At 41.5% G+C, this 27,800-nt stretch overlaps 1 protein-coding gene across 1 annotated transcript in view; it reads left to right on the forward strand.

Moving 5' to 3' along the window:
• The window catches only part of LOC147103116 (CUB and sushi domain-containing protein 2-like), a 904,868-nt gene that overhangs the window by 243,630 nt on the left and 633,438 nt on the right, over positions 1–27,800 (forward strand). The window contains exon 2 of the mRNA XM_085962436.1: positions 6,630–6,846. Within this exon, the coding sequence (XP_085818562.1) occupies positions 6,630–6,846 (217 nt within the window). The remainder of the gene's footprint in view (positions 1–6,629; positions 6,847–27,800) is intronic.

A 27,800-nucleotide genomic window follows, 5' to 3' on the forward strand; every position in this document is an offset into this window, starting at 1 on the left:
ATAGCTAGGAGCTCATTGGCAACACATCATGGGTTTCATATGACATTCTGTGAGCAGAGCTTTAGCAGTTCATCAGTATCATTGAAACCCTGAGGTGTAATACTAAACGTTTTACAAATATAAGTAGCAAAGCTTATTAAGTTTCCCAACAACAGATGCTGGTCCCACATATGTCAGTGACGAGGACCTCCCTCTTGCTGATATTCTGGTAAATAGCATTACAGATATTACCAAATCATCCGGCACCCAAAGACACCCAATCATTCGAAACTCTTCTTCAAAACTTTCAGAAGTCTTTCTCCTTCGCCAATTTTTCTTTCTTTCTCTAAATCTCATTGGTAGCTATATTATTACAAGGACAGTGTATTCATTTTTTCTGGAATAAGTTGTGTAGATCTTCATGGCAGTATGACGATGAGCATTTTTGACCTATTACATTCTGAAGGCTTCACCAGATATTTGTTGTGTTCTGTGCCAAATACCATTCCCGTAATCAAGACCCCATTCCCTACAAATTGAAAAGTAACTTATTCCGGACAATACCTTGTATTTTAATATTGCATAGAGTCAAACAAAAGGCATTATTACTGTTATTCTTTACTAGAGATAGTACAAATGCCCTCATGTTATCCTAGCCTTCAGATAGTAAGAAAAAAAGACTTAAATTTATATAACACCTTCCATGACCACCGGATCTCTCAAAGCGCTTTACAGCCAATGAAGTACTTTTGAAGCGTAGTCACTGTTGTAATGTGGGAAACACAGCAGCCAATTTGCACACAGCAAGCTCCCGCAAACAGCAATGTGATAATGACCAGATAATCTGTTTTTTTGTTATGTTGCTTGAGGGATAAATATTGACCAGGACACCGGGGATAACTCCCCTGCTCTTCTTCGAAATAGTGCCATGGGATCTTTTACGTCCACCTGAGAGAGCAGACGGAGCCTCGGTTTAACGTCTCATCTGATAGACAGCACCTCCGACAGTACAGCACTCCCTCAGCACTACCCTGGAGTGGGACTTGAACCCACAATCTTCTGACTCAGAGGAGATAGTGGAACATTAAACACTATCAGGCAGCCTGACTTGGACTTTAAGCTATAAAATGGGTTTGTAGCTTATAGCTTACTGTTTGTCAAAGTAAAACATGAAACAATGGAAAGTTTAAATAGCAAACTTTTGACTTGATTACAGAAATTTTCATATACCTCCTTGGGTACAAAGTTAAACTTCCATAGCACCAAACTTTTACAGTGACTCTCCAAATACTCCTGAATCTGTACCAGTGTCCATAATTCAAACTTATATGGGAGGTTCCATCTAACCACCACATAATTCCCATGAGCCCATCTCTACCAGGTATGGTGGTACTGAGAAATTAAAAATCTATCAGAAAGCTGCCAAATATTTCTCCGCCTAAGTCTTACCACGGATGCAACCTGAGGGACCACCTTCACTGACGGGACCAGATCATTGGAGTTCAACGTAGCCCTTGAGGAATGTGAATCAAAAGATAAATGGCACCTGGCTGGCTTTTGTACAGAACAAAGTCAACTCTGAATGCTTAAAACATATATCGTTATCCCTAATTGCCAGACTATCAGAGAGGTGACATTCTGCTATAAGCTTGACGTGATAAAATAAACAAATCAGAATAGTTGAGTCTTAATGAAAGGTCATCGACCTGAATCGTTAACTCTGTTTCTCTCTCCACAGATGCTGCCTGACCTGCTGAGTATTTCCAGCATTTACTGTTTCAGATTTCCAGCATGCGCAATATTTTGCTTTTGTGATGAATCTATTTGATTTCACTCTTTAGACTCTTATCTATCACTATTGAAAAGATCATGATTGACTCCCAGTGTGTCTTTATATTGAGATACAGAAATGTTTCTGTTATGAAATCAAGGTTACTGTTGTCCCTGTGACAGAAATCTGATGATGCATCTTTAAAGAAAACAATTCTGCAGAATTCTCAAGTTGGTGCGATTACTTTCCACTTTTCATAAACCACAATGGAATTATCATAATTTCACTGTTGAATTGAACATGTAGGATCTAAACGCCGTATACTATTGCTCAGACAATAACTTAAAAGCCTCAGTTGTTTACGCACTGTGTGTGTTCTGAATAAAGACATAAGAAATAGGAGCAGGAATAGGCCACTTGGCCCCTCAAGCCTGCTCTGCCATTCAATAAGATCATGGCTGATCTTAGGCTCAAAGCCACATTGCTGCCTGCTCCCCATAATGCTTCACCCCCTTATCTTGCAGAACTCTGTCTAGCTCCACCTTAAATGTATTTAATGACCCAGCCTCCACAGCTCTCTGGGGCAGAGAATTCCACAGATTTACGACCCTCTGAGAGAAGAAATTCCTCCTCATCTCAGTTCTAAAAGGGCGACCCTTTATTCTGAAACTGTGCCCCTGAGTTCTAGATTTCCCCACGAGGGGAAACATCCTCTATGCATCTACCTTGTCGAGCCCCCTCAGTATCTTATATGTTTCAATAAAATCACCTCTCATTCTTCTAAATTCCAATGAGCATAGGCCCAACCTGCTCAACCTTTCCTCATAAGTCAACCCCCTCATCTCTGGAATTAACCTAGTGAATCGTCTCTGAACTGCCTCCAATGCAAGTATATTCTTCCTTAAATAAGGTGACCAAAACTGTATGCAGTACTCAAGGTGTGGCCTCACCAATACCCTGTACAGTTGTAGCAGGACTTCCCTGCTTTTATACTCCAACCCCCTTGAAATAAAGGCCAACATTCCATTTGCCTTTTTGATTACTTGCTGTAACTGTATGTTAACTTTTTGTGTTTCATATACAAGGACCCCAGGTCCCTCTGGACTGTAGCATTTTGTAATCACTCGCCATTTAAATAATAGTTTGCATTTTTATTTTTCCTGCCAAAGTGGAAAACCTCGCACTTTCCCACATTATACTCCATCTGCCAAATGTTTGCCCACTCACTTAGCCTGTCTATATCCCTTTGAAGATTCTTTGAGTCCTCTGCACAACTTGCTTTCCCACCAATCTTTGTATCATCCGCAAACTTGGCTACATTACACTCGGTCCCTTCATCCAAGTCATTAATGTAGATTGTAAATAGTTGAGGCCCCAGCACCGATCCCTGTGGCACCCCATTAGTTATCGTTTGACAACCAGAAAATGACTCATTTATCCAGACTCTCTGCTTTCTGATGGCCAATTCTCTATCCATGCTAATATATTACCCCTAACTCTGTGAGCTCTTATCTTATGCAGTAACCTTTTGTGTGGCACCTTATTGAATGCCTTCTGGAAATCCAAATACACCACATCCACTGGCTCACCCTTGTCCACCCTACTCGTTATATCCTCAAAGAACTCCAGCAAATTTGTTGAACATGATTTCCCTTTCATAAAACCATGCTGACTCTGCTTGACTGCATTATGATTTTCCAAATGCCCTGCTATTGCTTTCTTAATGAAGGACTCCAGCATTTTCCCAACGACAGATGTACATTCTAGCACAAGAAAAATACAAATACTGTGACAAAATATGAGTGTACATTTTTTTCCCTAAGTAACAACAGTTTTTTAAGTAATAGAGGCATTTTAGGTGACAGAAGATTTGTATTTGGTAGTACGGTGGCATAGTGGTTAGCACTGTTGTCTCACAGCGCCAGGGACCCGGGTTCGAATCCGGCCTCGGGCGACTGTCTGTGTGGAGTTTGCACATTCTCCCCGTGTTTGCGTGGGTTTCCTCCGGGTGCTCTGGTTTCCTCCCACAGTCCAAAGATGTGCGGGTTAGGTTGATTGGCTATGATAAATTGACCCTTAGTGTTAGGGGGATTAAATACGTGGGGTTACGGGGCTAGGGTGGGATATGTGTTGGTGTAGGGGTTACGGGGATCGGGTGGGATATGTGTCGGTGCAGGCTCGATGGGCCGAAATGGCCTCTATCTGCACTGTGGGGTTTCTGTGATTTCTGTGATCTGTGATTTCTTCAATGTATTTTAGGCCATTTAAAAGAAAATGTTGATTGTTTTAAAGTTTTCTGATCCTTAGTTATTTTCTTCCCTTATTTAAGGTACCCCCATTCCATATCAATTCAAGCTGATAAGGTAGAAGTAACATGCTATTTAGTGGTGGAGCAGTTATCCACCATTGGTTTTAGAATATGCACAGAAGCAGTTTTCCTTTGAGGTTTGGCCAATCTTTTAGACTTGCCCTTGAATGGCTTGATTGAGATTGTAAAATGATCTTCCCCTCTCACCCAATTCTTCTTCGAGATATAAGTAGAGAAAGCATCTCATGGTAGCGCTACCACTTTATAAATGTAAAAGTAAGCTCCTTCAGTAACTGCCTCAGTTTATCCAGTGAGTAGGTGAGCCACTCGGACCAGAAAGGATAGAGCAGGCTTTTAGTCATTTGTTCAAAGGCCCCAGAGATGAAAAGAAAGTGTTCCAAACCCATTGCACCACGCAGGACCTGACATCTCTAGACTACAGCAGGTTACGGTCCTCATTTCAGTTGCTCAATGAAGCGATAACTCAGTCAGGTGAAAAATAAAGGCAGCAGTATGCTTGAGTGAATTATCACTTTGCTGTTAAGTATGTGACCGAATATATTTCCATGCTTGTGCAATTAATTCCTCACCCTCTTCCCCAAGATTTCAAAATCACCCTTTTTTAAAACAACTTTAGATTACAATTCATGAACTCCAATGCAGATGTTAGTTTTTGAAGTGTGAAAGGAAAGTGATAAGTTTTTTAAAAGCTCAGATGTGTATACTGAAAACTACAGATCTAGGAAGAGTGCATATTCTTTTTACAGTTGAAGAGTGAAACTAAATATGAACACATTTAAATTCATCACATTTTTTGTATTAATAGCTGCTTCTATGAAGATGGAGCATTGCTATATGTTCCCGATTACACATCTTACTTTATTGCTTACCCCAAGGCACAGATGTCTTTTGATGTAGGGTTGGAACCTGTTCCAAGATGTTGTGGCAATGTTTCTCTGCAGCTTGCCACTTCTATGTGTGTGAAAGAAGGTTTGAATATTTGGCTATTCAACTTGCTTTCTCCTTGTAATAATGAACTCGCCACTGGTTCTTTGCCTTGATGGCATGGTTTTATGTTGGAAACTCACTGCCTGAGTATAAATTCCCTTCCAACCCTCTGGCACAGTGCATTGAAGCTTCAGTATGGTGTGCCATCATGCAATTCCTGTTGCTCTCCATTATAATAGTCTGGTACCTGTGGTTATAGATTATTGACCGAGGGACAATTGTTGTTCAACGGATAAGTCTCGGCACGTTTTCATGGTGTAAACATGGAACAATGGATTCATTGGGGTGGGGGATGTCAAATCAGAAAGGCATCTATTTTGGTCAAGACGTAAAAAGCAAAACCAATACTCCTGGAACATGGACAACTTTCTATTGATAAAATATATTAATTGGGAAGAAAATCTTAGTAAATTGCAAATATAATCTGATAACTTGCAAGTAACAAAAATGTATGTATTTGGTACAAATGTGTTTATTTTGGGAAATGTTTAGCCTCTTAAAATGCTGTAATAATTTAAATGCATCTCAAGCTCTCAAATTCAGTGGTTTGTATTACTTCCCAGATAATTATTATTTTATAGCTTTTTTTGTGTCGTCAGCTTAACATTGGAATCAGTGTTTTATTATTTATAAATATTAGCATGGTGGCATTGTGTTATTTGGTTTAGTAAGATGCCGCAGTATATTCGAGTACCAAGATGTAGATTTGTTTTTGATCTTCCTATCTCTAATTCTGTGATGATCCTGACTTGAGTTGCACTGTTTTTAGTAGGTGGAAAGTCAAGCCCTAGCATTACCCATACAGGAAACTTTATTTTATCCGGCACGGACGGGACCGACGTGGTGCCGGTTCATCAAAAATTCCAAATAACCGAAAGCTATAGTAAAAGATATGGAGCTGAGAGCTCCATATAAAGCAACAAACCCTGTTGCTTAGCAACAGGTTCAGGACAATGGCCACAAGTTGCAAGCGTCTCTGTAGCTTAGCAACAGCTGCAGCCACACCCTTGCACAGCAACAGATGGAGGAAGGCAAGTAATAAAAGTTACCTGAACCTACTCCTGAATTTTGCCGGTTAACCAAGATTTCTGGTTATTTAGGTGCTGGTAAATCGAAAGTTTCCTGCACACCTCCGAGCAGCTGGTTCTGAGCACTATTGACAGAAGCCATGGAGTAGAATGCCTATCACTAATTCAAGCACAATTGGTGTAGAACAAAGAGAGACCAAGTGGGACTGGGAATAAAGTTTAAACAACAAATTCTCCCATTTGAATTCCTGTATTATTCTTTCCAGTAACTTTGGCTTCCCCTTCAGCCATGGTATTGAATCTTGGTCAATCCCTCTATATCTGTTTTTTGTAAGTTAAGTGGCCAAATCTTACCATATTTTGATCTACTTAAATACTTTATAACACGATACAGAGAAATTATATACATTGTTTTATCACTGAGTAGAACCCCATTTTATGTACAGGTATATCTTACTGTTGAAGCAGATAAGTTAAGAAAAGTGATGGGACATTAAATGTTTCCAATATCAAAATATATCAATTTGTGTTTCAGGTCAGAACTGTGGTGATATATTACGTGGTCCGAATGGAACTATAGATAGCCCAGGTTTTCCATATGGGTATCCAAATTATGCCAACTGCACCTGGACTATCATCACTGAAGAACGGAATAGAATACAATTGGCATTTCAATCATTTGCCTTGGAGGAAGACTTCGATGTATTATCAGTTTATGACGGTCAACCGCACCAAGAAAACTTACGGACAAGGTACTATATTCACAAATCAAGGCTACTTTTTTTAAATTAAAATAAAATTCACCTCTCTCTTCTAATGTAAATGCTTTTTGAAATCACCTGCCAACCTGTTGTTGCAAGAGAATTTGTTTCTGTTTAAAAAATTCATTTCTAAAAGTCTTTTTGATACTTTGTCAAACTTTTACGATCATTCCATGACGCCACAACTTTCTTTGCTTCTAAATTTCTGTTCTTGCCAAGGTGAGATTTGCCAGCGTTCGAGGAATGGAAAATGTTTCAACAGTTAGCACCCAATGATCGCACCAAGCCTGGTGCATCAGGTGCATAGTTGGTGGTTACTTCAGATGACGACTGTTGCACCAGTGCAGCATTTTAATTCCTCCTCACCTGCCATCATTGTGCCCTCTCTGATTGAGATTGGCAGTGCTGAACTATGGCTGGTTTTATGGACTCGCAGCCATTAGAAAGCAAGAAAGAGATGTCTAAGGTCATTTAAGTTAGAACCCTGCAGAACTCATTGAGAGCAGAATTGCATCCCAAAGTCTGAGTTAGTGAGTTAGATTCAAACTCAAATTCCAGAGGTGGGGATTGTGATATTTATCAAATGAAATGTCTAATAGTCACTTTCCCGTAATTATCCCCTGAGGAGCTCCATGCACAAGTGGGCCATACATTTTCTTGTTTTCTATCTTTACATGGAAATGCTTTCCCAAATTATGTCAGCCTAAAAGGACATTGCTTTCCCCTCAATTTCTTGAAAAATGGTTTTATAACATTGCGCATCATCCAATCACTGTTTGTAATAAAATGAAAGTTTTTACCCATGATTCAACACACAGCAAGTTCTCATTGTTGCTGAACCCATGAGAGGTGATACTAAATAAAGGTGAAGCATTTTCTCTGCACTATTCCAATACAAAAAAAGGCAGCCCGCGTGATCTGTTCACACTTCTGTCAGTGCTGATTTTAAACTAGTTGTTTATTTGCAACGGGGATCTGTTCTTTTACTTTTCCATGTATTAAACACTGCACCTTCCCCCACCACAAAGCTGAAACTGAATTTACCTTGGATGCAATGTCATGTCCTATCTTTCCACTAAAGTACAAACATGCGTTGCCACAGTGCCAACTCATTTCACCAGCACTATAGGGTGGGGTATCAGTGGTGTGTGTTGAAGGGCCATGTGTCCCTCATTGTAATTTAATTTACAGGTGGCTGCCCACATATGATGATGTGGGTGGATGCATTTTATGCCATCATTTTTGCATATATGTTTTTTTCCACTGGGGTTTTACTCGTGTCAAGTCTGAGTCTGTTGTAGACTAATTGATAGAGATTGATTGCTATGATTAGTCAATAACTCCATTATTGTTGTATCATGTGACTCTAGGATGGTAGAAGGCGAACTAAATGGAGCTTTCCTCGTCTAGCAGTTCCTATGTTCCTAAATAAAAAGTACTATTTTTTTACTTTAGAAAGTGTACCAAGCTGAAAGAGACAGACATTCTCATTTTAGCTCATTTACTTCACCAAAAAAATTAATTTATTACCTTCTCGGTAAATAAACAGGTTCTGATTAACATCTGCTTTGTTTTGTTGGTAGTTACAACTTGTAAACAATCTAATTAGTGACAGTTGTGTGAGAGACTGATGTCCGAGTACTGATCAGAAAACACTGAATGCAATGCTTGCAGAGATTTCTCAGAAACTTAGGGCTGGATTTTGCCAGCCCTGGGGAGGCGGGTTTGGAGGCGGGTCTGCCGGGAAAATGGCGTAATTTGGGGGCAGGTGCCCAATCTGCCTCCATGCCATCTTGCCAGGAGGTGGGTAGCTGTCCCACGCCAGGTCCCATCTCCTTGGAGACGGGAAGGGATTAGTGCCACTTAACTACCTGTTAACAGATAGTTAACAGGCAGAAAATAGGATTATCCCTTTTTTGACCACACAAGTGCAGGCTTCCCGAAGGCTCCGAAACCCGCCAGGGTCACCGAGGCGAGTAGTGGGTCTGCGGGGGTCGGAGGGGTCCAAAAATGTGCTGTGGAGGTGAGTGATGGGTGCAAGTGTGGAGAGGTGAGTATCTCAGGTAAGTGCAAATTGTTAGAAAAAGTGTACTTACCTTTGTTTCTTCCTGCAGGCTTCAATCGGTGGGTATGCAGAGAGTCTCGCACCTCCGCGGCAGAGATGACAGATGGCCGTTGCATTCTCCAATGCAACAACCATCTCATTTCTACAAAAGAAAGAGGTTTGATGAGGTCTTGAATTCAAGAACTCATCAAACTACAGAGAATGTCAATGTTTGACGTTCTCTGTAACCGGCTTCCCCTTAATTGGCCTGCTGAGCCCACTTGCCGGACTTAACAAGGTCAATCAAGGGAAAATAGCGTGGGTTGACCAGAATTCGATGGAGGCGGGACTAAAACCCGACAATTTGGAGTCCCACCTCCAAAAGCTCCCCATTGGCAAAATCCAGCCCTTAGAAACAAGTGTTATCGGGTCTGTGCCCTCTCACCTCCTCTCACTGCTAACACATTCCAGGGATTGAATAGCGAGTCAAACCACACGTTCTACCTTCCAGTTTTGCCACTTATCACAAACACCCCTCAAGTGCTGTAAAGGTCCAGGATCACCCCCATTGTTTTGAAAGTTTACGACCTGCACTCAATCTTGAGAACTGCTAAAAACATGTGCCTACCTCCAACTGGCATACCATCTGGTGGTGTACCTTCTGCTTTTATATAAATGAAGATAACTCATTGACAGTTTTCACAGAATAATGGACAGAGATGTGGAATTCAATTACCAAAAGACCGAAAAAAGTCCCATAATACCATGCAATAAAAAATGAAATTTGGCTTCTTCAGTCACTGTGAATCATTGGCCCTGCTGTTACGTCCTGCTGGCGATGGTGCAGAAATTCCGATCCCTACGGGTGTGTACGCGCTGTGTACTCACCTGTAGGGACATCGGAAATGCCGGTTTCAGGCATGCGCTGGAAACCAGCATTTCCGATCTGTCAAGAAAGCTCTTGACAGATCCTCCGGCTGCCCAGGAGAAGGGCCTCTGCGGTTGGAGAGTTCTGTTTTTTGGAGACCCTCCGCCCGGAGAAAACACTTACAATTCTTGCGCCTGGTAAAAACAGACATAAGGCCTGCTTTTACCAGGATAAGAGTTGAAAAAAGTTTTTTTTTAATTTCCACTGATTTATCATTTAAAAATACTTTAAAGAAAGGTATGTTTATTTTTTAGCCCCGTTAAAAACTTTAATTATTTTTTTCAAAAAATAAAATTTTTGTTTAAAATACTTAATTTATTGTAATTTTAAGTCATTTTAAAAATGTGATTTAAAAAAAAATTTATTTAAAGTTTTACTATGTTTTGGGGGTGATCGCCATTCATATAATTAACAGGTCTTCCTGTCAAATGTATGAAGGGAGACTCCCTTCTCTGATTGGCTCCCCATGGCCCACATGATCCCAGGGACGCTGCGAACCACATGCACCCCTGGGATACGTGGGCCCTGCGCACCGGCAGTTTGGAGAGGCCCAGCAACGGAACTCTGTGCCTCCCGGGAGCCCTCCGGTCCAGGCGCAGATTTTTCCAGATCGCAGCCCTCCGCCCGCGGGAGGCCTGCGATCGGAATTTCTGGGCTGATATCTCCTCCAACTCACCATGAGAAATGGCAAAGCAGATCTACTAATGTAATAAATGTCTCGACTATAGCTTTCGGTTCTTTATATATGTCAGCTGATGTTCTAGATTGAAATGACCAAATTGCTTGCAATACAATGCAACTTGGAATGAATGTAACAACTTTATCTGATTGTAATGCTCAGAATAGCTGAATTAACTAGAACTTTTTATTGTGCGGTTTTTGAGAACCGATGCTGTGTATTTGTCAGTGTTTCAATTCTCTGCGTTTTTGCCTGTCACTTCTCTAAATGTGCATCATTCATCATATGATTACATTATTCTGGGATGCGCATGTATATGCCATTTATCATGGCCCACATGATGAGTCAGCTGGCCAAATATGGAGTTTGCTAGAGGCAATGGACTGGTGCAATAGAATAGCGATTGTGTATGGAAAATGGCAGAATGGTTTATCAAAAATATACCTGTGTAACAAAATCTTTAAATTGTCCTTATGGATCTGATTATCATGAAAGATATATTAATTTGTATGTAATGTACTTCCATACGTTCTTTTTGTATATCCTCAGCTTTTAGTAGTTCATTTTACTCATTCCTGGTAATTAGTAAAATGCTGTCAATAATCGGTGTGATATTTAAATTGCTATTTAAGAATTTTTTTTCTTTCCTTTATGAGTTTTGTGCAAGAAAGTCTAGTGTAATGAAACTTATCTCAAGACCTTTTGTGCATGGAGTGGGATGGAATTTCCTGTGTATTTGTGCCTTGAGACACCCGTAATTGGGGCGTAACGCAAATAACTGGTATAAAAGCTCGAGCAAACGCGGGCGCCAATGTGTTACGCACGTAATCACACTGAGCTCTAATTTCCTCCATCTTTTTTGCCCGTCTATCGATCCTTGCACCCAAACGCATCTCTGCTCAGTGTAATGGCTCCACCCTCAGGCTAAAGAGCTGTACACACAAATTTCCTGCAATTATGCTGGTTCAAAGCACAGAATTCTGGGTGCAGCAGGATACAAAAGTCATTTTTTCTGGTGGTTTATTGTGATTTTCTTTTAAGCGCTTTCTTTAAAAATTTATCCTCCTTGAGACTTGCACTGTATTTTCTGTTTCTTTGAATGTTTATGACTTTTCGTTGAATTTTTATGACTTCAGTATGAGTCACATAAAAAATTTAAAGCTTCCAAGATTGCATGTGATCAGATGGATTGAACCTTTAATTTTCAGACCAAGAAAGTTCAGTGCATTCCTCAGGCCCGATTGTTAACGCAGATGTTTACATTCCACCGTATGCTAATGAGATTGGCAGGAAAGCTAATAGTAAATTGATATTGGCAGAATGGGCATAACTTTTCCCCCACAAGAAATTCTACCACCAAACATTTATCGCGACCACCTGTTTTTGCTCCCAATATAAAATGAATGAGCTACAAAATGTTCAAGGAGACTTGTTTTAGTCACCTTGATCGACAGGTTTTACTCTAAGATGTGATTTACAATCTGAAAGTGAAAGAAAGAAAGAATATAGCACCTTTCATGACCTCAGGACATCCCAAAGCTCATTACAGCCAATGAAGTATTTTTGAAGTGTAGTCATTGTAATGTAGGAAAGTGAGGTAGTTTAGTGTTAAAAATCTGCCACTCAACACTTGCTAATACTGTGGTGTAAATATTTAAAGTTATAAAACCTGGACAATACTGGTATCAACACAACCTATGAAACTGAATAGTTAATAACCGGGAAAAAAAATGACGTCAAGTTCTGGAATACAAATTATTCAGTCCAATAAACACCACGTGCAAAAGGTAAATGACAGTGAAATCCCTTTCTAAATCTGCTCTGGCTGATTATTTGCCTTTAGACAGTTTTCCATGCCTTTTTTGATAGGCCAATTGGCCTGTAATGTCTCACAGTTGCAGCCTTAAACTTGCCTTTAGCACTCTCTTTTAAAACAGGTAGCTTTTTGTTAACCGAAGGTATTAAGGGATATGGGCCAAAGGCGGGTATGTGGAGTTAGGTCGCAGATCAGCCATGATCTCATTGAATGGTGGAACAGGCTCGAGGGGCTCAATGGCCTACTCCTGTTCCTATGTTCCTTCCTGTGATTGCAGTGACTTGATTTTGTAATTGTAACATTTTACTGTCGCCATTTTTGCACCAGCTAATCTTGGGTTCTGTATCGCCAGTACTCCTATAAGCAAACTTCACATCCCCAATGATCTGGAGCAAACCAGTTTCTGCCCAATATCCAGTTAAATGATAGCACGACCTAGAGATCGTATCAGAGAACCCTTACTCTGAAGTTTGCTACTGAAATATGGCAGTAAGCAGGCTGAAAAGCACTGAATCAAGGGCAAAGCTTTAGACGATCAACTGGTTTATTTACATGATGAATATGCTTTTTCACAGTGAGAACAATCAAATGTCCTATACTCCTCAGTATTGCAAAACAATAGACACAACTTACTAACTCTCTCTAAACATGGGCTCATCTTCTCCAGCTAAGCTTCCAAACCTAAGCTAGTTCAGACTTTTAAAGCACAGGCAAGTTCTTGGTGCTGCTGTAAAAACACAAACCATTCAGTGTCCAACTAAGAAAGACCTCCGAGGAACCTCGTCCCCCCCTTTCAGTTGATGAGATGGAAACTAGGTTGATTGAGCTGGCCATCACAGTTGCTATGCTAGTGGACACTTGATATGGGCACAGGAGGCTCCCTAGCATCTACTTTAGCTATGGTTCCCATTGGACTGTTGGGTTTCGCAAGGAGTGAACTTCTCTCACAGTAGTATGCAATGCTTGAGATCATATGTAAACCCTACCTCTGTGTATCAATTATCACTTCAGATCCCTAATGTGAGCTGAAGTAAATGTTCAGGTTGGTAACTTATTGTTAAGAAAAAGTACTGAATTTAGCATTACAGAAATAATACAAGCTTAAACTGATCCAGCTGAGTTAACCTTGGCAAAATCCAATTTGCCACAGTTGTATATATTACTTGAGTGTTTTTTGTGTTCTACTGTTCTCTCTACACACTCGCATATCTGTGTGCAGAAAGACAAGGGCTGTGGATGCTGAGTCGTTGAGTATATTCAAGGCTGAGCTAGATAGATTTTTGGACTCTCGGGGAATCAAGGGATGTGGGGATAGTGCAGAAAGGTGGATTTGAGGTCGAAAATCAGCCATGATCTTGTTGAATGGCGGAGCAGGCTCGAGGGGCCGTATTGCCTACTCCTGCTCTTAATTCATATCTTATTATCTAATACTGTGGCCTATCAGTGCACTAGAGCAGTTTTAAATATAAATATATCCCATTTAGTCAGGAATTGTTTTTGCAGCAGTTTAGCCAGTTTACTATTTAAAGACAGTGGCCTGGAGTTTCTGCTTTGAGCGCAATCGGCGATCCGGGCGCCAATTGCGCCAAAAATTGCGCTAGTTTTTGAAAGGTGTTTTTTCTCAAGTTTCTGCTCAAAATCATTTGCACATCTCATTTGCCAAATGTAAAACTGCCGTGAACCTGTGCGATCGACCAGCATTTTAGAATGTAAATTAAAAAAACAATTTTTTGCTTTACAAAATATTCTTTGATATATTTGAGTGGCAGCTTGGTGCAGTTTGATTAATACAATTGAAAATGGGTTTATCACAAAAAAATAAGCATTTTTAATCCGTGCCCAGTCCACCACCCGTGAGTAACCTGATTTTAAATAAATTAAAATGACTTTTAAAAACTATTTAAAAAAATTTGCTAGTTATATTAGTGTACAGTAGTCAGTTTTTTTAAATGTGCCTATTGGTGTAACCTTGCGCCTGGAAAAAAAAAGCTTAATTTTAAGAGCCCCCTTGAAGGGCAGCAAATGGGCGCAATTAGTGGAAACTCAATGGTGATTAATTTGACCTGGGGAGTGGCCAGTTTTGTGGGTGGGGCTGGCTTCTAGCGCAATGTTTTTAAACTAGTACAAAAGATCACGGAAACTCGATTTTTGCTGAACATAATGTGCGCTTAAAATCCCGTGATCTTTTGCGGCGGTTTGGCCGATTTTGGGCGAATTGTGCTGAAAAAACCAGCGCAACTGAGCGGAAACTACCGGCCCAGCAAATGACATGCTGGAAAAAGATGTTACGAAGATTTAAATTTTCACTTTACAAGTTTTGTAAAAAATGTAGAGAAACAGTCGTGGAAGCATATTTCTGCCTGTCAACACTCACGTTACAATTGCAGCTCTTAATTAATGCCTTGCCATTCACCTAAATTGCATTTTGTACCTTCCTTGACATGTTAGCACGCATAGAGCCACAATGCCAAAATGAGTGGCAGCTTGCTAACCACAAAGCGTAACAATCTCATCCTCGGTGAAATTAGAATAGCATCCTCAGAATAAAAATTGTCTCTACTTCAGTGAGTTTTCCCAGTGAGTCACTCAACCATGGAAACCAAGAAGGTTCCAAATCCAATGCCTGGTCTCTGCTGAACAATTATATCTCTGCTGAGCTAGCTGTAGGAGCACCATAATTTACTTAATGCCCCAGAATAGGGAGGGGTAAATCAGCTAGAGTCCCCACTTCTGATGAGCATCCAGCAGGAGTCAATGGAGAGGAAGGGTGGGGGGGGGGTCGGAGAATAAGGGGGAGTGATGCAAATGACGGCTTGAAGAGTTGAAAGAACAGAGAGGGCACATGCTAGGATATTTTTGACTTCATTCTCAGGATGTGGGCGTTGCTGGCAAGGCCGACATTTTATTGCCCATCCCTAGTTACACAGAATTACATTGAATATACAGCACAGAAATAGGCCATTCAGCTCATCTAGTCTGTGCTGGTGTTTATACTCCACACCTCCCATTCTATCTACCTCACCTCAGCCTTTCAGCACATTTTTCTATTCCCTTTTCGCTCATGTACGCATCTAGTTTCCTTTTGAAATCATCTAAGCTATTTGCCTCAACCACTTCTTGTGGTAGCATGTTCTACTCTCTGAGTAAAAACATTTCTCCTTATTTCCTCACTGGATTTATTAGTAGCTATCTTGTATTTATGGCCCCTGACGCAATAAAACTCACTACGCACTTGGTTTGAGTATAAAGCAAGGCTTTAATCAACTTGTTTCAGAACATGGAGGTCTAGTTGTACTTCACTAGTTCCTGTCTTACAAAATGTCCCTGGGCAAGCTGGACCCACGCCCGAGTATTTATACTCCTTGGACGGCGCCACCAGCTGGTCGTCCAGCATTATTTCATGAGTAGTTCTTTATAATGATGAGATTTATAACATTCTTCCTGCCTAAAAGATTTGGAAGTCCGATGACTTCCTCTTAACGGATTAGGCAGACCACGAATAGCCGCAGTCTTTTAGATCTTTGTTTATGGCTAGAAGGCACGTCTCCCCGGACCGTGTCTTGGTCCCTGAGCCCCTTGATCCGTACCGGTGGATCAACAGGGCCCGTGTTGCCCTGATCAACCCGAGGGAGGCTGGGGAGATCGTGACTCCGGGTGCAGGTCCCCACAGGTGCAGAGCTGGCTTCATCCTGTTTGATAGCCGGGGATTGACCAGTGTCCTGGCCTCGGGTGGCCATCCCATGGGGAGCGCTCGGCTCTCTGAGTGGATCCAGTGAGGCAGCCAGCAGATCTCTCGATGTCCCAGGTAGGGCGTCATCTTCAAGGGAGCGTCGAGTGTCGGCATCATCACCGTGGGTCCCTCTATCAGTTGGGCCCGTGGAACCGGCTGGAGAGGGAGCCAGGTCCCGGAGCAAAACGGTGGACTCCCAGCCATCAGGGTATCGCATGTGCGTGTACTTGGGATTGACATCCGTGAGTTCTACCTCGTCGACGAGGGGATCGTTTAGAAGATCGGATGAATCTTCGGAGCAGCACGGGGTCGGGAGCTGCCAACCATGATGGTAGGGACGTCCCATGAGTGGAGTGGCGCTGGAAGCTGAAGAATCGCTTGTGAGGTGTGACATTGGCGGATGTAGAAAGAAGAGACCTGATGGAATGCAACACGTCAGGGAGCATTGTTTCCCACTGCTGGCCTGGTAGGTTGCGTGACCTCAGTGCAAGACGAACAGCATTCCAAATGATAGCGTTGTCTCTCTCAACCTGTCCGTTACGGATGGGATGGTATGGTGTTGTTTTACTTGTGGCAGTTCCCCGTTGGGAGAGATAACTTTTGAGTTCGCTTGACATGAAGGAGGGACCCCAATCAGAGTGGATGAAATTGGCCGTACCGCAAAGGGAAAAGACTTGATTGAGGCATTTGATCACTGTGGAAGTAAGCATATTGGGACAGGGGAAAGCAAAAGGAAAGCATGAATGTTCGTCCACCATAATAAGTAAGTAGGTGTTTCGCGTTGAGGAAGGCAATGGCCCTTTAAAATCAATGCTGAGTCGCTGCATAGGCTGCATAGCGTGTATGAGCAAGCCATCTGATGGACGGAAGAATTGCGGTTTTAATTCCACACAAATTCTGCAGGTGGAGCATGTTCTTTTCACATCTTCCATAGAAAATGGGAGATTTTTAGATCGCACAAAGTGTAACATACAGGTAACGCCAGGATGGCATAAGTCAGTATGAAGATCCACAAGAGTCGAAGTTGACATAGAAGAGCAAAATGCCCGCGTGAGGGTATCCGGGGCCACATTCTCTTTGCCGGGTCGATAATGTATGGTGTATCCAAAGGCGGCCAATTCCATCCTCCAGAGTTGTATTTTGTTATTCTTGATCTTAGTGCATTTCCGGTTATCCAGCATAAAGGTCACGGAGCGCTGATCGGTTATAAGTATGAAATGGTGACGAGCGAGAAAATTACTCCATTTACGTACAGCTTCGATGATGGCCGTAGTCTCCTTCTCGACAGGAGGATAATGGAGCTCGCTACCCTGCAAAGTTCTGGACAGAAATGCAACGGGTCGACCACCTTGATTCAAGGTAGCAGAAATCGCCACATCCGATGCATCGCACTCGACCACCAAAGGAAGATTTTCATCAATGGAACGAAGCGTGGCTTTTTCCAGTTGTCACTTGAGGAGGTTCAAAGCTGAAATAGCCGTTGCCTCCAATGGAAATGACTTTGCATGAAGTAGGGGCTGGATCTTGTCGGAGAAGTGGGGTATCCATTTCGCATAATAGGCGAACATGCCGAGTGCCCGACAAAGAGAGACGAGATTCGTAGGGGGAGGGAGCTCCTGAAGCGGACGAAGTCGCTCCGGATCCGGTTTGATGACACTGTTGCCTACCCAGTAGCCAAGGATGTTGACTGATGGTACTGATTTCACAGATTTGGACTTATTTAAGGTTAAGTTGTGACGACGGAGAACGTCAGAAAATTTCTGAAGATTGGCATCATGCTCCTTCTGGTCATGACCAGCAATGGTGATATTATCCAGATGTGGAAAAGTGTCTGTTAAGTTCTCCTGTTTGACTAGGCTATCCATTGCCCATTGAAAGACGGCCACCCCATTGGTGACCCTAAATGGAAGGCGACAAAACTGGTAAAGCCGACCATTGGCCTCAAATGCTGTATACTTTTTGTCAGAGTCCTTTAACGGTACTTGATGATATGTGCTCTTTAAATCAAAAGTTAAAAATACCTTGTAGTTGGCAAGGTTATTGACCATGTCATCGATGCGTGGTAGTGGGTAGGCATCCAGGTCGGTATACTGGTTAATAGTTTGCGAGTAATCGATGCAAAGACATTTCTTGTGTTGCTTCAGAGAATTTTTAACAACGACGACTTGAGCCCGCCAGGAAGATGAACATGGCTCAATGATACCGTCAGCTAGAAGGCGAGAGATTTCTGTCTCGATAAAGGATCGATCATCTTGGCTGAAACGTCGTGATTTAGTGACTATGGGTTTACATCAGGGTGAAAGATTGGCAAACAAGGAGGGCTCATCGAGCGAAGCTGCCGAAAGTGCACAAAACGGTACTTTGGAAATAGTAAGCTCCGGCTTTGACCCTCCAAACTCGAAAGTGAGTCTTTTGTGTTGTTTCTGGAAATCCTGTCCCAGGAGCACATCACTGCATAGGTTTTTAAGCACCCCGAGCCGGGTGGAGAAATAAGTGCGGCATTTGAGAATAAGGTCGACAAGACAAAAGCCGGAAGAATTGGTAGTCAGTGTCGTCAGAGCCATTGCAATTTCCCTGTCCGAGGGGTAAATATGCAGTTTTAACTTACTGACAGCCAGCTCATTAATGAAGCTGTCAGAGCTGCATGAGTCGATTAGTGCACTCAAAATGTGTCCATTTACCGAAACCTTCGTGGCTGCATGGGACAGACTTTGGGGAAAAACAGCTGTGATATCTTCGATATAATCAAACACATGAGGGGATACATAATTAGCAAGCATTCATAACTTATTAAGAACATTCTCACCACACTCCTCAAGGAAGTTGCTAAAGGTACGATACCAGTGTTTCCATACCTTAGCAGCTGTAAGTGAATTCGGGTCCAGGTCGAGACGGGCGGGTCTGAGTAGTTTCTCCATGATGGATCGATTACTTGTCTGAGTTCCCTTCTATAGTTCGAGTCGTAGCTGGCTGTTCCCGAAATCACCCAAATCGTGGAGTCGATAGCAAGTTGATTAAATTGACGTAATAAAACTCACTGCGCACTTGGTTTGAGTATAAAGCAAGGCTTTAATCAACTTGTTTCAGAACATGGAGGTCTAGTTGTACTTCACTAGTTCCTTGTCTTACAAAATGTCCCTGAGCATGCTGGGCCCACGCCCGGGTATTTATACTCCTTGGACGGCGCCACCAGCTGGTCGTCCAGCGTTATTTCATGAGTAGTTCTTTATAATGATGAGATTTATAACAGCCCCTATTTTTGGATTCTCCCACAAGTGGACTAACTTTCTCTCCACATCTACCCTGTCCAACCCATTCATAATTTTAAAGACCTCTATCAGGTCAGTTTTACGTCTTCTCTTTTCTAAAGAGAAAAACCCCAGCCTGTTCAATCTTTTCTGATAGCTGTGATCTCTCCATTCTGGTACCATCCTTGTAAATCTTTCTCCAGTGCTTCTATGACCTTTTTATAGTATGGAGACCAGAGCTGTGCACCGTACATTAAGGGGGCCTGACCAAGGTCCTATACATGTTTACATAACTTCTCTACTTTTGAATTCCCTGCCCTTAGAAATAAATCTCAGTGCTTTGTTAGCATTTTTAATTGCTTCGCTGACCTGTGATGCTACTTTTAATGATTTGTTCACCCGTATCCTTAGATCTCTTTGCTCTTCTACCTCATTCAGTTTCTTATTTTCTAAGGTGTAGATGATGTTTCAATTTTCCCTCCAAAGTGCATCACCTCACATTTATCTATTTTAAAGTTCATTTGCCAAACTGCCCAGTCTGCAAGTTTTCTCATGTCTTTTTTGTATTATGTTGCATTCTTCCTCAGTGTTAGCTGTACCCACCTTCCCCCCGCCACCCCAGTTTGGTATCATCTGCAAATTTTGATATTGAGTTACTTGTTCCTAAGTCCAAATCATTATGTAAATTATGAGTAACAGTGGTCGCAACACTAATCCTTGTGGAACACCATTTTCTACCTTCCTCTAATCTGAATAACTACCCTTTACCCCTACTCTCTGCTTTCTTTTTTTTAGCCAATTTTCTATCCATTCAGCTATTTGTCCCCAACTCCACATGCCCTACCCTTTGTCATGCGGCTACCCTGTGCTACCTTATCGAAGGCCTTATGAAAATCCAAGTATCTGACATCTTCTGCATTACCCTTGACTACTCTTTCTGTTATCTCTTCAAAGAATTCTATCAGGTTAGTTAAGCATGACTTGGCCTTTTGGAATCCATGCTGACTTTTTAAAAATTATTTTCTGTCTTTAGATGCTCTTTTATCACTTCTTTTAGTATAGATTCCAGCATCTTTCCCATTGCTGATGTTAAGCTGACTGGTCTATAGTCTCCAGTTTTTGTTCTATCTCCCTTTTTGTATGTAGAAGCCATATTATACCGTGAGAAAGTGGTGGTGGTCTGCCTTCTTCTTGAATCGCTGCAGTCCATGTGGTAAAGGTACTCTTGCAATGCTGTTAGGTAGGAATTTCAGGTTTCTGATTCAGCGACAAAGAAGGAGCAGCAATATATGTCCAAGTCAGGATGTGTGTGACTTGGAGATGATGAGAGTTCCCATGCACCTGCTGCCCTTGTCTTTCAGGTAGGCGGAGGTCGTGGGTTTCGGAGCTACTGCCGAAGGAGCCTTGGCGAGTTGATGCAGTGCAACCTGTAGATGGTACAAACTGCAGTCACGGTACTTTGGGGAGTGAGTGAATGTTTAAGCTGATGGTTGGGGTGCCAATCAAGCGCACTACTTTGTCTTGGAATGGTATCGAGCTTCTTGAGTGTTGTTGCACTAGCACCCATCCGGGCAAGTGGAGAGTGTATTCCATCACACTCCTGACTTGTCCCTCATAGGTAGAGAGACTTTGATGAGTCAGGAGCTGAGCCGTTCACTGCAGAATACACAGTCTCTGACCTGCTGTAGTAGTCAAAGCATATATGTGGCTGGCCCAGCTGGGTTTTTTGTCAATGCTGACCCCCCAGGGTGTGGATGGTAGAGGATTCGGTGATGGTAATGCCATTGAATGTCGTGGGGAGGTGGTTACGATCTCCCATGTTGGAAATGATCATTGCCTGGCACTTGTGTGGCAAGAATGTACTTCCCATTTATCGGCCCAAACCTGGCTGCTATCCAAGTCTTGCTTCAGCCATGCATGGACTGCTTCATTATCTGAGGAATTGTGAATGGAGCTGAACACTGTGCAATCATCAGATAATAGCCCCACTTCTGACCTTATAATGGAGGGAAGTTCATTGATTAAAGCACCTGAAGATGGTTGGGCCTAGGACGTTTCCCTGAGGAACTTCTGTAGCGATGTCCTAGGGCTAAGATGATTGATCGTCAACAACCGCAAGCATCTTCCTTTGTGCCAGGTATGACTCCAGCCATTGGAGAATGTCTCCCCGATCCCTATTGACTTCATTTTTACTAGGGCTCCTTGGTGCCACACCCGATCAAATGCTGCCTTGATGTCAAGGGTAGTCACTCTCGCCTCACCTCTGGAACTCAGTTCTTGTATCCACGTTTAGTCATCTTGCTTGATGGCAATAGAAGAATAAGGAATATGCCAGCACATGGGGTTACAGATTGTGGCAAAATACAATTCTGCTGCTGCTGATGGTCCGCAGTTCTTCATAGATGCCCAGTTTTAGCTGCTTGATCTGTTCTGAATATATCCCATTTAGCATGGTGGCAATGACACATGACACCATGGAGGGTGTCCTCCATGTGAAGACGGGACTTGGACTCCACAAGGACTGTACGGTGGTCACTCCTACCAAAGCTGTCATGGACAAGTAGATTTGTGAGGATGAGGTCAAGTAGGTTATTCCATCCTTTTGGTTCTCTCACCATCTGGTGCAAGACCAGTTTGGTAGCTGTGTACTTCAGGAGTCAGCCACTCGGTCAGTGGTGGCGCTACTGAGCCACTCTTGGTGATGGACATTGAAGACCCCCAGCCAGAGTACATCAAGTGCTGTTCAACATGGAGGAGTACTAATTCATCAACTGAGAGAGGGCGGTAGGAGGTTTTCCATGTTTGACCTGATGCCATGAGACTTCATGGGATCCGGAGTCGATGTTGAGAACTCTCAGAGCCACCCAACTATATAACATTGTGTCCCCACCTCTGGTGTGTCAGCCCTGCCGGTGGGACAGGACATACACGCTGATGGTGATGGAGGAGTCTTGGACATTGCTTCTAGGTCTGATTCATTGGCAGCAGTCCCCAGAGGTTAGTGTGGAGAACTTTGCAGGGTAAACTGTGCTTTCCTAATTTCTAGTCTTTATTCTTCTTATTCTTTATAGCTGTTTGCAAAGCCATTTTAGAGGGCAGTTAAGAGTCAACCATGTTGGTCTGGGACTGGTGTCACGCAGAGGCCAAACCTGCTTCCCTGGTTTTGTTTCTTTCCTTCCAACAGATTACCTTCCCTGAAGCACATTAGTGAACCAGTTTGGTATTTACAACAATGCGACAGCTTCATGGTCACTTTTTTTTTTACTGATACCAACCTTTTATTTCAAGATTCATTTGTTTACCTGAATTCAAATTCGGTTTCATGTCTCATTCGAAAGACCGCACCTCCGACAGTGCAGCACTCCCTCAGTACTGTAATGAAGTGTCAGCCTAGATTTGTGTGCGCAAGTCTCTCCAGTGCAATGCTGACTATTTTTCCACACTTATGCTTTGTAACCTTTGATTTTCAATGGTTATTCAAAAATGGACAACCTCTCTATCAATTGTAAAGTTTGGCTTCGAATATTGCTTCATGCGCAACTGATAATTTTTCAGCTCACCAATCTCTAATGTCTGTGCCCCTTTAATTGGGATCATTTTTGTTATTCATGAGCTCTCCTGCAATAGGGCTGACCAGTTGTGGTCATGATGCCCAGTCAACCATTGACTAAATGGCAAAATGCCCAGTGATTTTAATAGAATCTGTGGAGATTAGAAATTAAAAGCAGGGAGATTAAGTAGGAAATGAATTTATGCTTTTTTGTATATTAGCTAATGTATTACAGCCCAAAGAATGATTATGGCAACCCATACGTGAAGACTTATGTCCTTCAGACTTCTGCGAGAAGAAATCTTTGGCCGTTCAATCAAAACTGCATGAACATTATGACATCACGAACAGCTCTGCATCATCACAGACCAGTGCTCAAGTAGTTCATTTTGAATGGATAATAAACCCCAACAGCAAAGTTGTTCTTTTAATGACTTCACTCTTCGTTCTCTCTCTCTTGTCCGTCTAAAATTTTTTTTTAAATGTTTCTCCGTTTTTATTTGATTGGTGGGAGAATTCTTGCTCTTATTTAAGATGAATGGATTGCTGAAAGTTGCGGACATGTGAAGTGAATTTAACACCGGTATAAGACGAGTAATTTGATGGTTATTATAGAGAGTGGATGACATGCAGAAAATGTGTCCTGGATTACTTGGAACAAAGGAATATGGTGACAAACCAGCTGGCTGAAATAAATGAACAATGAGTGTTCTAACCAGAGAAATAAACAGGTGAAAAACATTCACAACAATTAATTGGAGTAGGTTATAAGAGGAATTACGACAGATTACATTTTCTACTTTGACATGTCACAACAAGAGCCCAATACCAGAAAATCTGATGTATAAGAAATTATTTATGCAAATTTCTACAGGTAAGTGAAATATACCAGTGAAAGTTGGAGGTTTTTTCCTAATTAGTGCGCAACATGGAGTGACAACTTGCATGCAAATTTAACCACAAGATAATCTAGATCTTCCAGGATTTGTACAGTTTGGGAAAATGTTAGATAAATTGCAAATGATATACAAGTTTCATTTTTATATAACCATTTTTAAATGTTTTTGCAGTGGTGTGTAATGATGTATAAAATACCTACGCACATCTAAGTGCATATTTTGTGAGCTGCATGAAATAAGTGGCATAAAACATGAATTATTTGTGTAGTTTTTTTAGTTTAGTCTATACAGTTAGGCCAAGTGATTTGGCATGACGTCCACCTATCCCATGACCGATCTTGTGAATTTAGAACAATTTGGTAACAGTGTACTGCAATTTTGAAATAAAAAGTTTGAGCCAGTGAAATGCTGGTATCTTGAGCTTGTTTGTCTGCAAGGCTGTTTCCTTTTGAGTGTACTGTCCCAGTGGTATACCCGTTCAGATGAATCACCTGACAATTCTTTTTTCCCATTCTCGAACAGAGAATGTCTTCCCACAATGATTATGTTTTATGGGTTTACACTTATGATTGGTAAAATTTGTTTGTTCCCAGAAAACTAGATCTTGGCTATATCCTCTTTTATAGTAGTCACTATCCGTGCAGATTAGTGTGGGTTTAATAGGGTCTGCTTTCTCTAAAGCATACCGTAATGCTGCGGCTTCAGCATATTGCACTGTCTTATGGCCAAGGGGTATAGACAGTAATTCTTCTGGATAAAAAGAATAGGAATCTCACAACGTCCCCACTACTATCCCCATCCCAGCTGAGGATTGTTGGGATGTCCCTTTTTTAATCGTCATTGACGTTCCATCACAGTAAATAACTTGATGGTATTCTGTAAGCGGTCTATAGTTTTCTCGAAGATTATTGTCATTTATTTCATCATGAGCTTGCCACCTTAACCGGAATCCATGGCCCCCCAGGAGCATAGGCTGCTCCGGGTGCTGATATTCATCCATGGTTGCCACCACCTTGTTGGACACCGTTCATTAGGCCTCCCAATTGTGCAGGTGTGCACCTTATCATTAAGGAATTTAGTAGATTTGGAGTATTTGTTTGATTATCCCACTGGATATTTCATATCCCCTGGTTCTGGTGATCAACATCAATCGTGCCATGAGTTCTAACGGCTCCTTCGGCATCAAAGCCTTCTCTTTCAAAAATTATCACTTGGTTTTGCGGAGGTACAGGGTTAGGATTATTTCCCCTAATAAAGCAATCGTTTGAATTTCCTAATAAAAAGACTGGGCCAATTCCGACAGGGTTTGCCATTTTGTCAGGACCTAACCTCGGTTAGGGTTTAATATGAACTTTATAAGAAATTTCTAGACCTCAGTGGTATATTGAGGGAGTTCTGATTTAAGTTCTACAAGGCCTGATCAGGGACTTGTCGTCACTAGAGATTTAAATCCGGGTCTTAGTACCACTGTCAGTAAAACACTCCTTCTATACTTAACAATCTACAAGATGGATATATATATAAATATAAGTATAGATTCTGTATCAACTCGTTAACACACACATTGGGCGCCAACTGAAGGGATAATTACTAGTCCTAGCCCTTTTCGGGCTACCCCAGATCAGGCGTATTCCCCAGACGTTCACCTTCAACTAAAGTTAGAGGTAGCCAAATTCTATATGACGCTTAATTGGATCTAAAGGTTCAGACTGTCTCTCCCTAAAAGGAACGGGATGACCTGAAGATATTACTGTCCTCCAGATAGCACTTTTAATAAGTTTAACTAGACTGTAACCTTCCGGATATTATGAGGGTCTGGAAAACCCCCCCAGAATTCTGCAACTTCTCACAAGAGTGTGCAGAAATTGAGTTCGCGAGTTTGATACAGAAATACTATTTGAGACAATTCTAAAAATATATAGATTTATTAAAGAACCGACATGCAGCTAACAGCTGGTGACTCAATCGCAACTTTAACAGTTCAAAATACAAATAGCTTACATTTCTTATTATTAGCGATCCTTATTCTCAAATCTTAACTTTGTTACATTTTTACATTTCTTATTATTTCTAATCCAGAATATCCACCAAAATCAAATAAAAGTATCTCTTGATCCCCGAGACTCAAAGAGTTAAAAACTTACAGAGCCTGCCTCTGAAGTTGAGAATCGCTTGCCCCTTCCAGCGACTTCTGACTTTCTATCTGCAAGTTCCATATTTTATACCCTCTTTGCAGTGGTATATTCTTTGAAGTTTTCTGCTGATGTAAGCTAATTATCTCTAGTCATTCTTTCTGTTGACTTCTTTCTACTCTTACTGTCAGTTCAGCTGCTGCATGCATAATTATGTCTGCTGTGTAGGTGTTTCAAAACTTATCATAAAAAATGGTTATAACAGATTTATCTATTTGATGTCATTCTTATGAAGAACTTCAATTCAATTCTTAATATCACTTTAGCTGGTTGAAAGCAGACGTCATGTCTCCTAACTGTTCCAAGTTCAATTTAAACACAATGTGATTGCTTGGTGCATCTATTGAAGTCATATTTACAAAGTCTTCTGTTTGTACCTTTTACAATATGTAAATCAAAAACACTTCAACTAGGGTGTTTGTTTTCCTAGCCATCTTAGTTGGTTATATTACAGACTTCGGGACTCCTTGTTTCATTTGATGTTACAAAGGCACATGGTTTTTTAATGTTCTGTGTTTCTGTCCAAAGTGTTAGTTTATAACACTTTAAACTGGGTATAGTAATTGTGTTTCACCAAACTGCAGACTTCTTGGAAGCTGCAACCCTTTGCTTCAATAGAGCCATTGTTTAAGTATTTACAACCAATCCCCATTTCAAAAGCTTGTATGGTGTTTACAACTTTTGTTTTAACAAACCATCTTATCTCAGAAGCCTGTATTCACAGCTTGTGTCGTTGAGGCTTTTTAGATTTTCAAACCCAGTTTATCATCTTTTAATAAAGTCAGAATTCTGTTCATAGGATGGTGTATTTTTCTGAAATATGGCTATTCCTTCACAAGCAAACTTTTTTCAATTGAAATGATTTTTTTAAAATCTGTTGTATAAATATGTGTTGTTGCTGCTTGACAAAATGTAATTAAATTCAAGTGGAATTATTTTACCCCTTTCAACTAGATATCACATCAAAATTATCAGAACATTTGCTCACACTTGTCATATGAGAAACAGCAGGAATAACCTACTCTCCTTATGATTGATTAGCAGTTTAGCCCACTGAAACCTGATGATGATTCTCCTAACATTACTGGAGTTGAGCAAGATTACAACTATTATTCCAATGCACACTAGTACTTGTCCTTCACATGGATCCAGTCCTTAACATGAAGCTGTTGGCTTTTCAAATCTCAAATGGTTCTTTGGACCATTGTGGGTGACTATGATATGGTTTTGATCTATTTCTTACTGAAGGATGGACCAGTTGTGTAGTCATTTATTGCGGTGTAAGTTAAATTCAAACGCAAATTGCTGATTCACTATACTGGGTTTGAGTACTGATGGAAATGTTATAGTCTTGCTTTCTAATCAACTTCCTGTGTCTGAATTCTGAGTAACGCTTCTATGTCAACATGTGCAACGTATGCTAGGCGGCACAGACACACAGGGCTGGATTTTCATTCAGAAGTCGGGTTGGAGGCGGGACTACAACTTTCGGGGTTGTAGTCCCGCCTCCATCGAGATGCGGCCAATCCATGCGATTTTAACTTGATTGACCTTGTTGAGCCTGCCCAGCGGGCTCAGCAGGCCAATTAAGGGCCACCCGGCAACAGGTGATGTCACAGACTGAAATTTCATCTGTCAAGCCGTTTTGACAGATGAAATATCAGTGTTTCACAGCTGTCAAACACTGACAGTCTTACTTCTAACCTGAGTCCTTCTCCACAGACTCAGTTAGAAATCTCTCCTGCACAGAAAGCTGCAGGCTGTCACTTTTGACAGTTCGCAGCCATTCTGCTTTCTGTGCCGGTGAGATGAGGGACTCCCCGAACCTAAAGGAAGGAAGGCTGAAAAGGTAAGAAAAT

The sequence above is a fragment of the Somniosus microcephalus genome, chromosome 20 (assembly GCF_052327205.1).
Source record: "Somniosus microcephalus isolate GS21.2 chromosome 20, FLI_Smic_1.0, whole genome shotgun sequence".
Classification (NCBI taxonomy): Eukaryota; Metazoa; Chordata; class Chondrichthyes; order Squaliformes; family Somniosidae; genus Somniosus; species Somniosus microcephalus.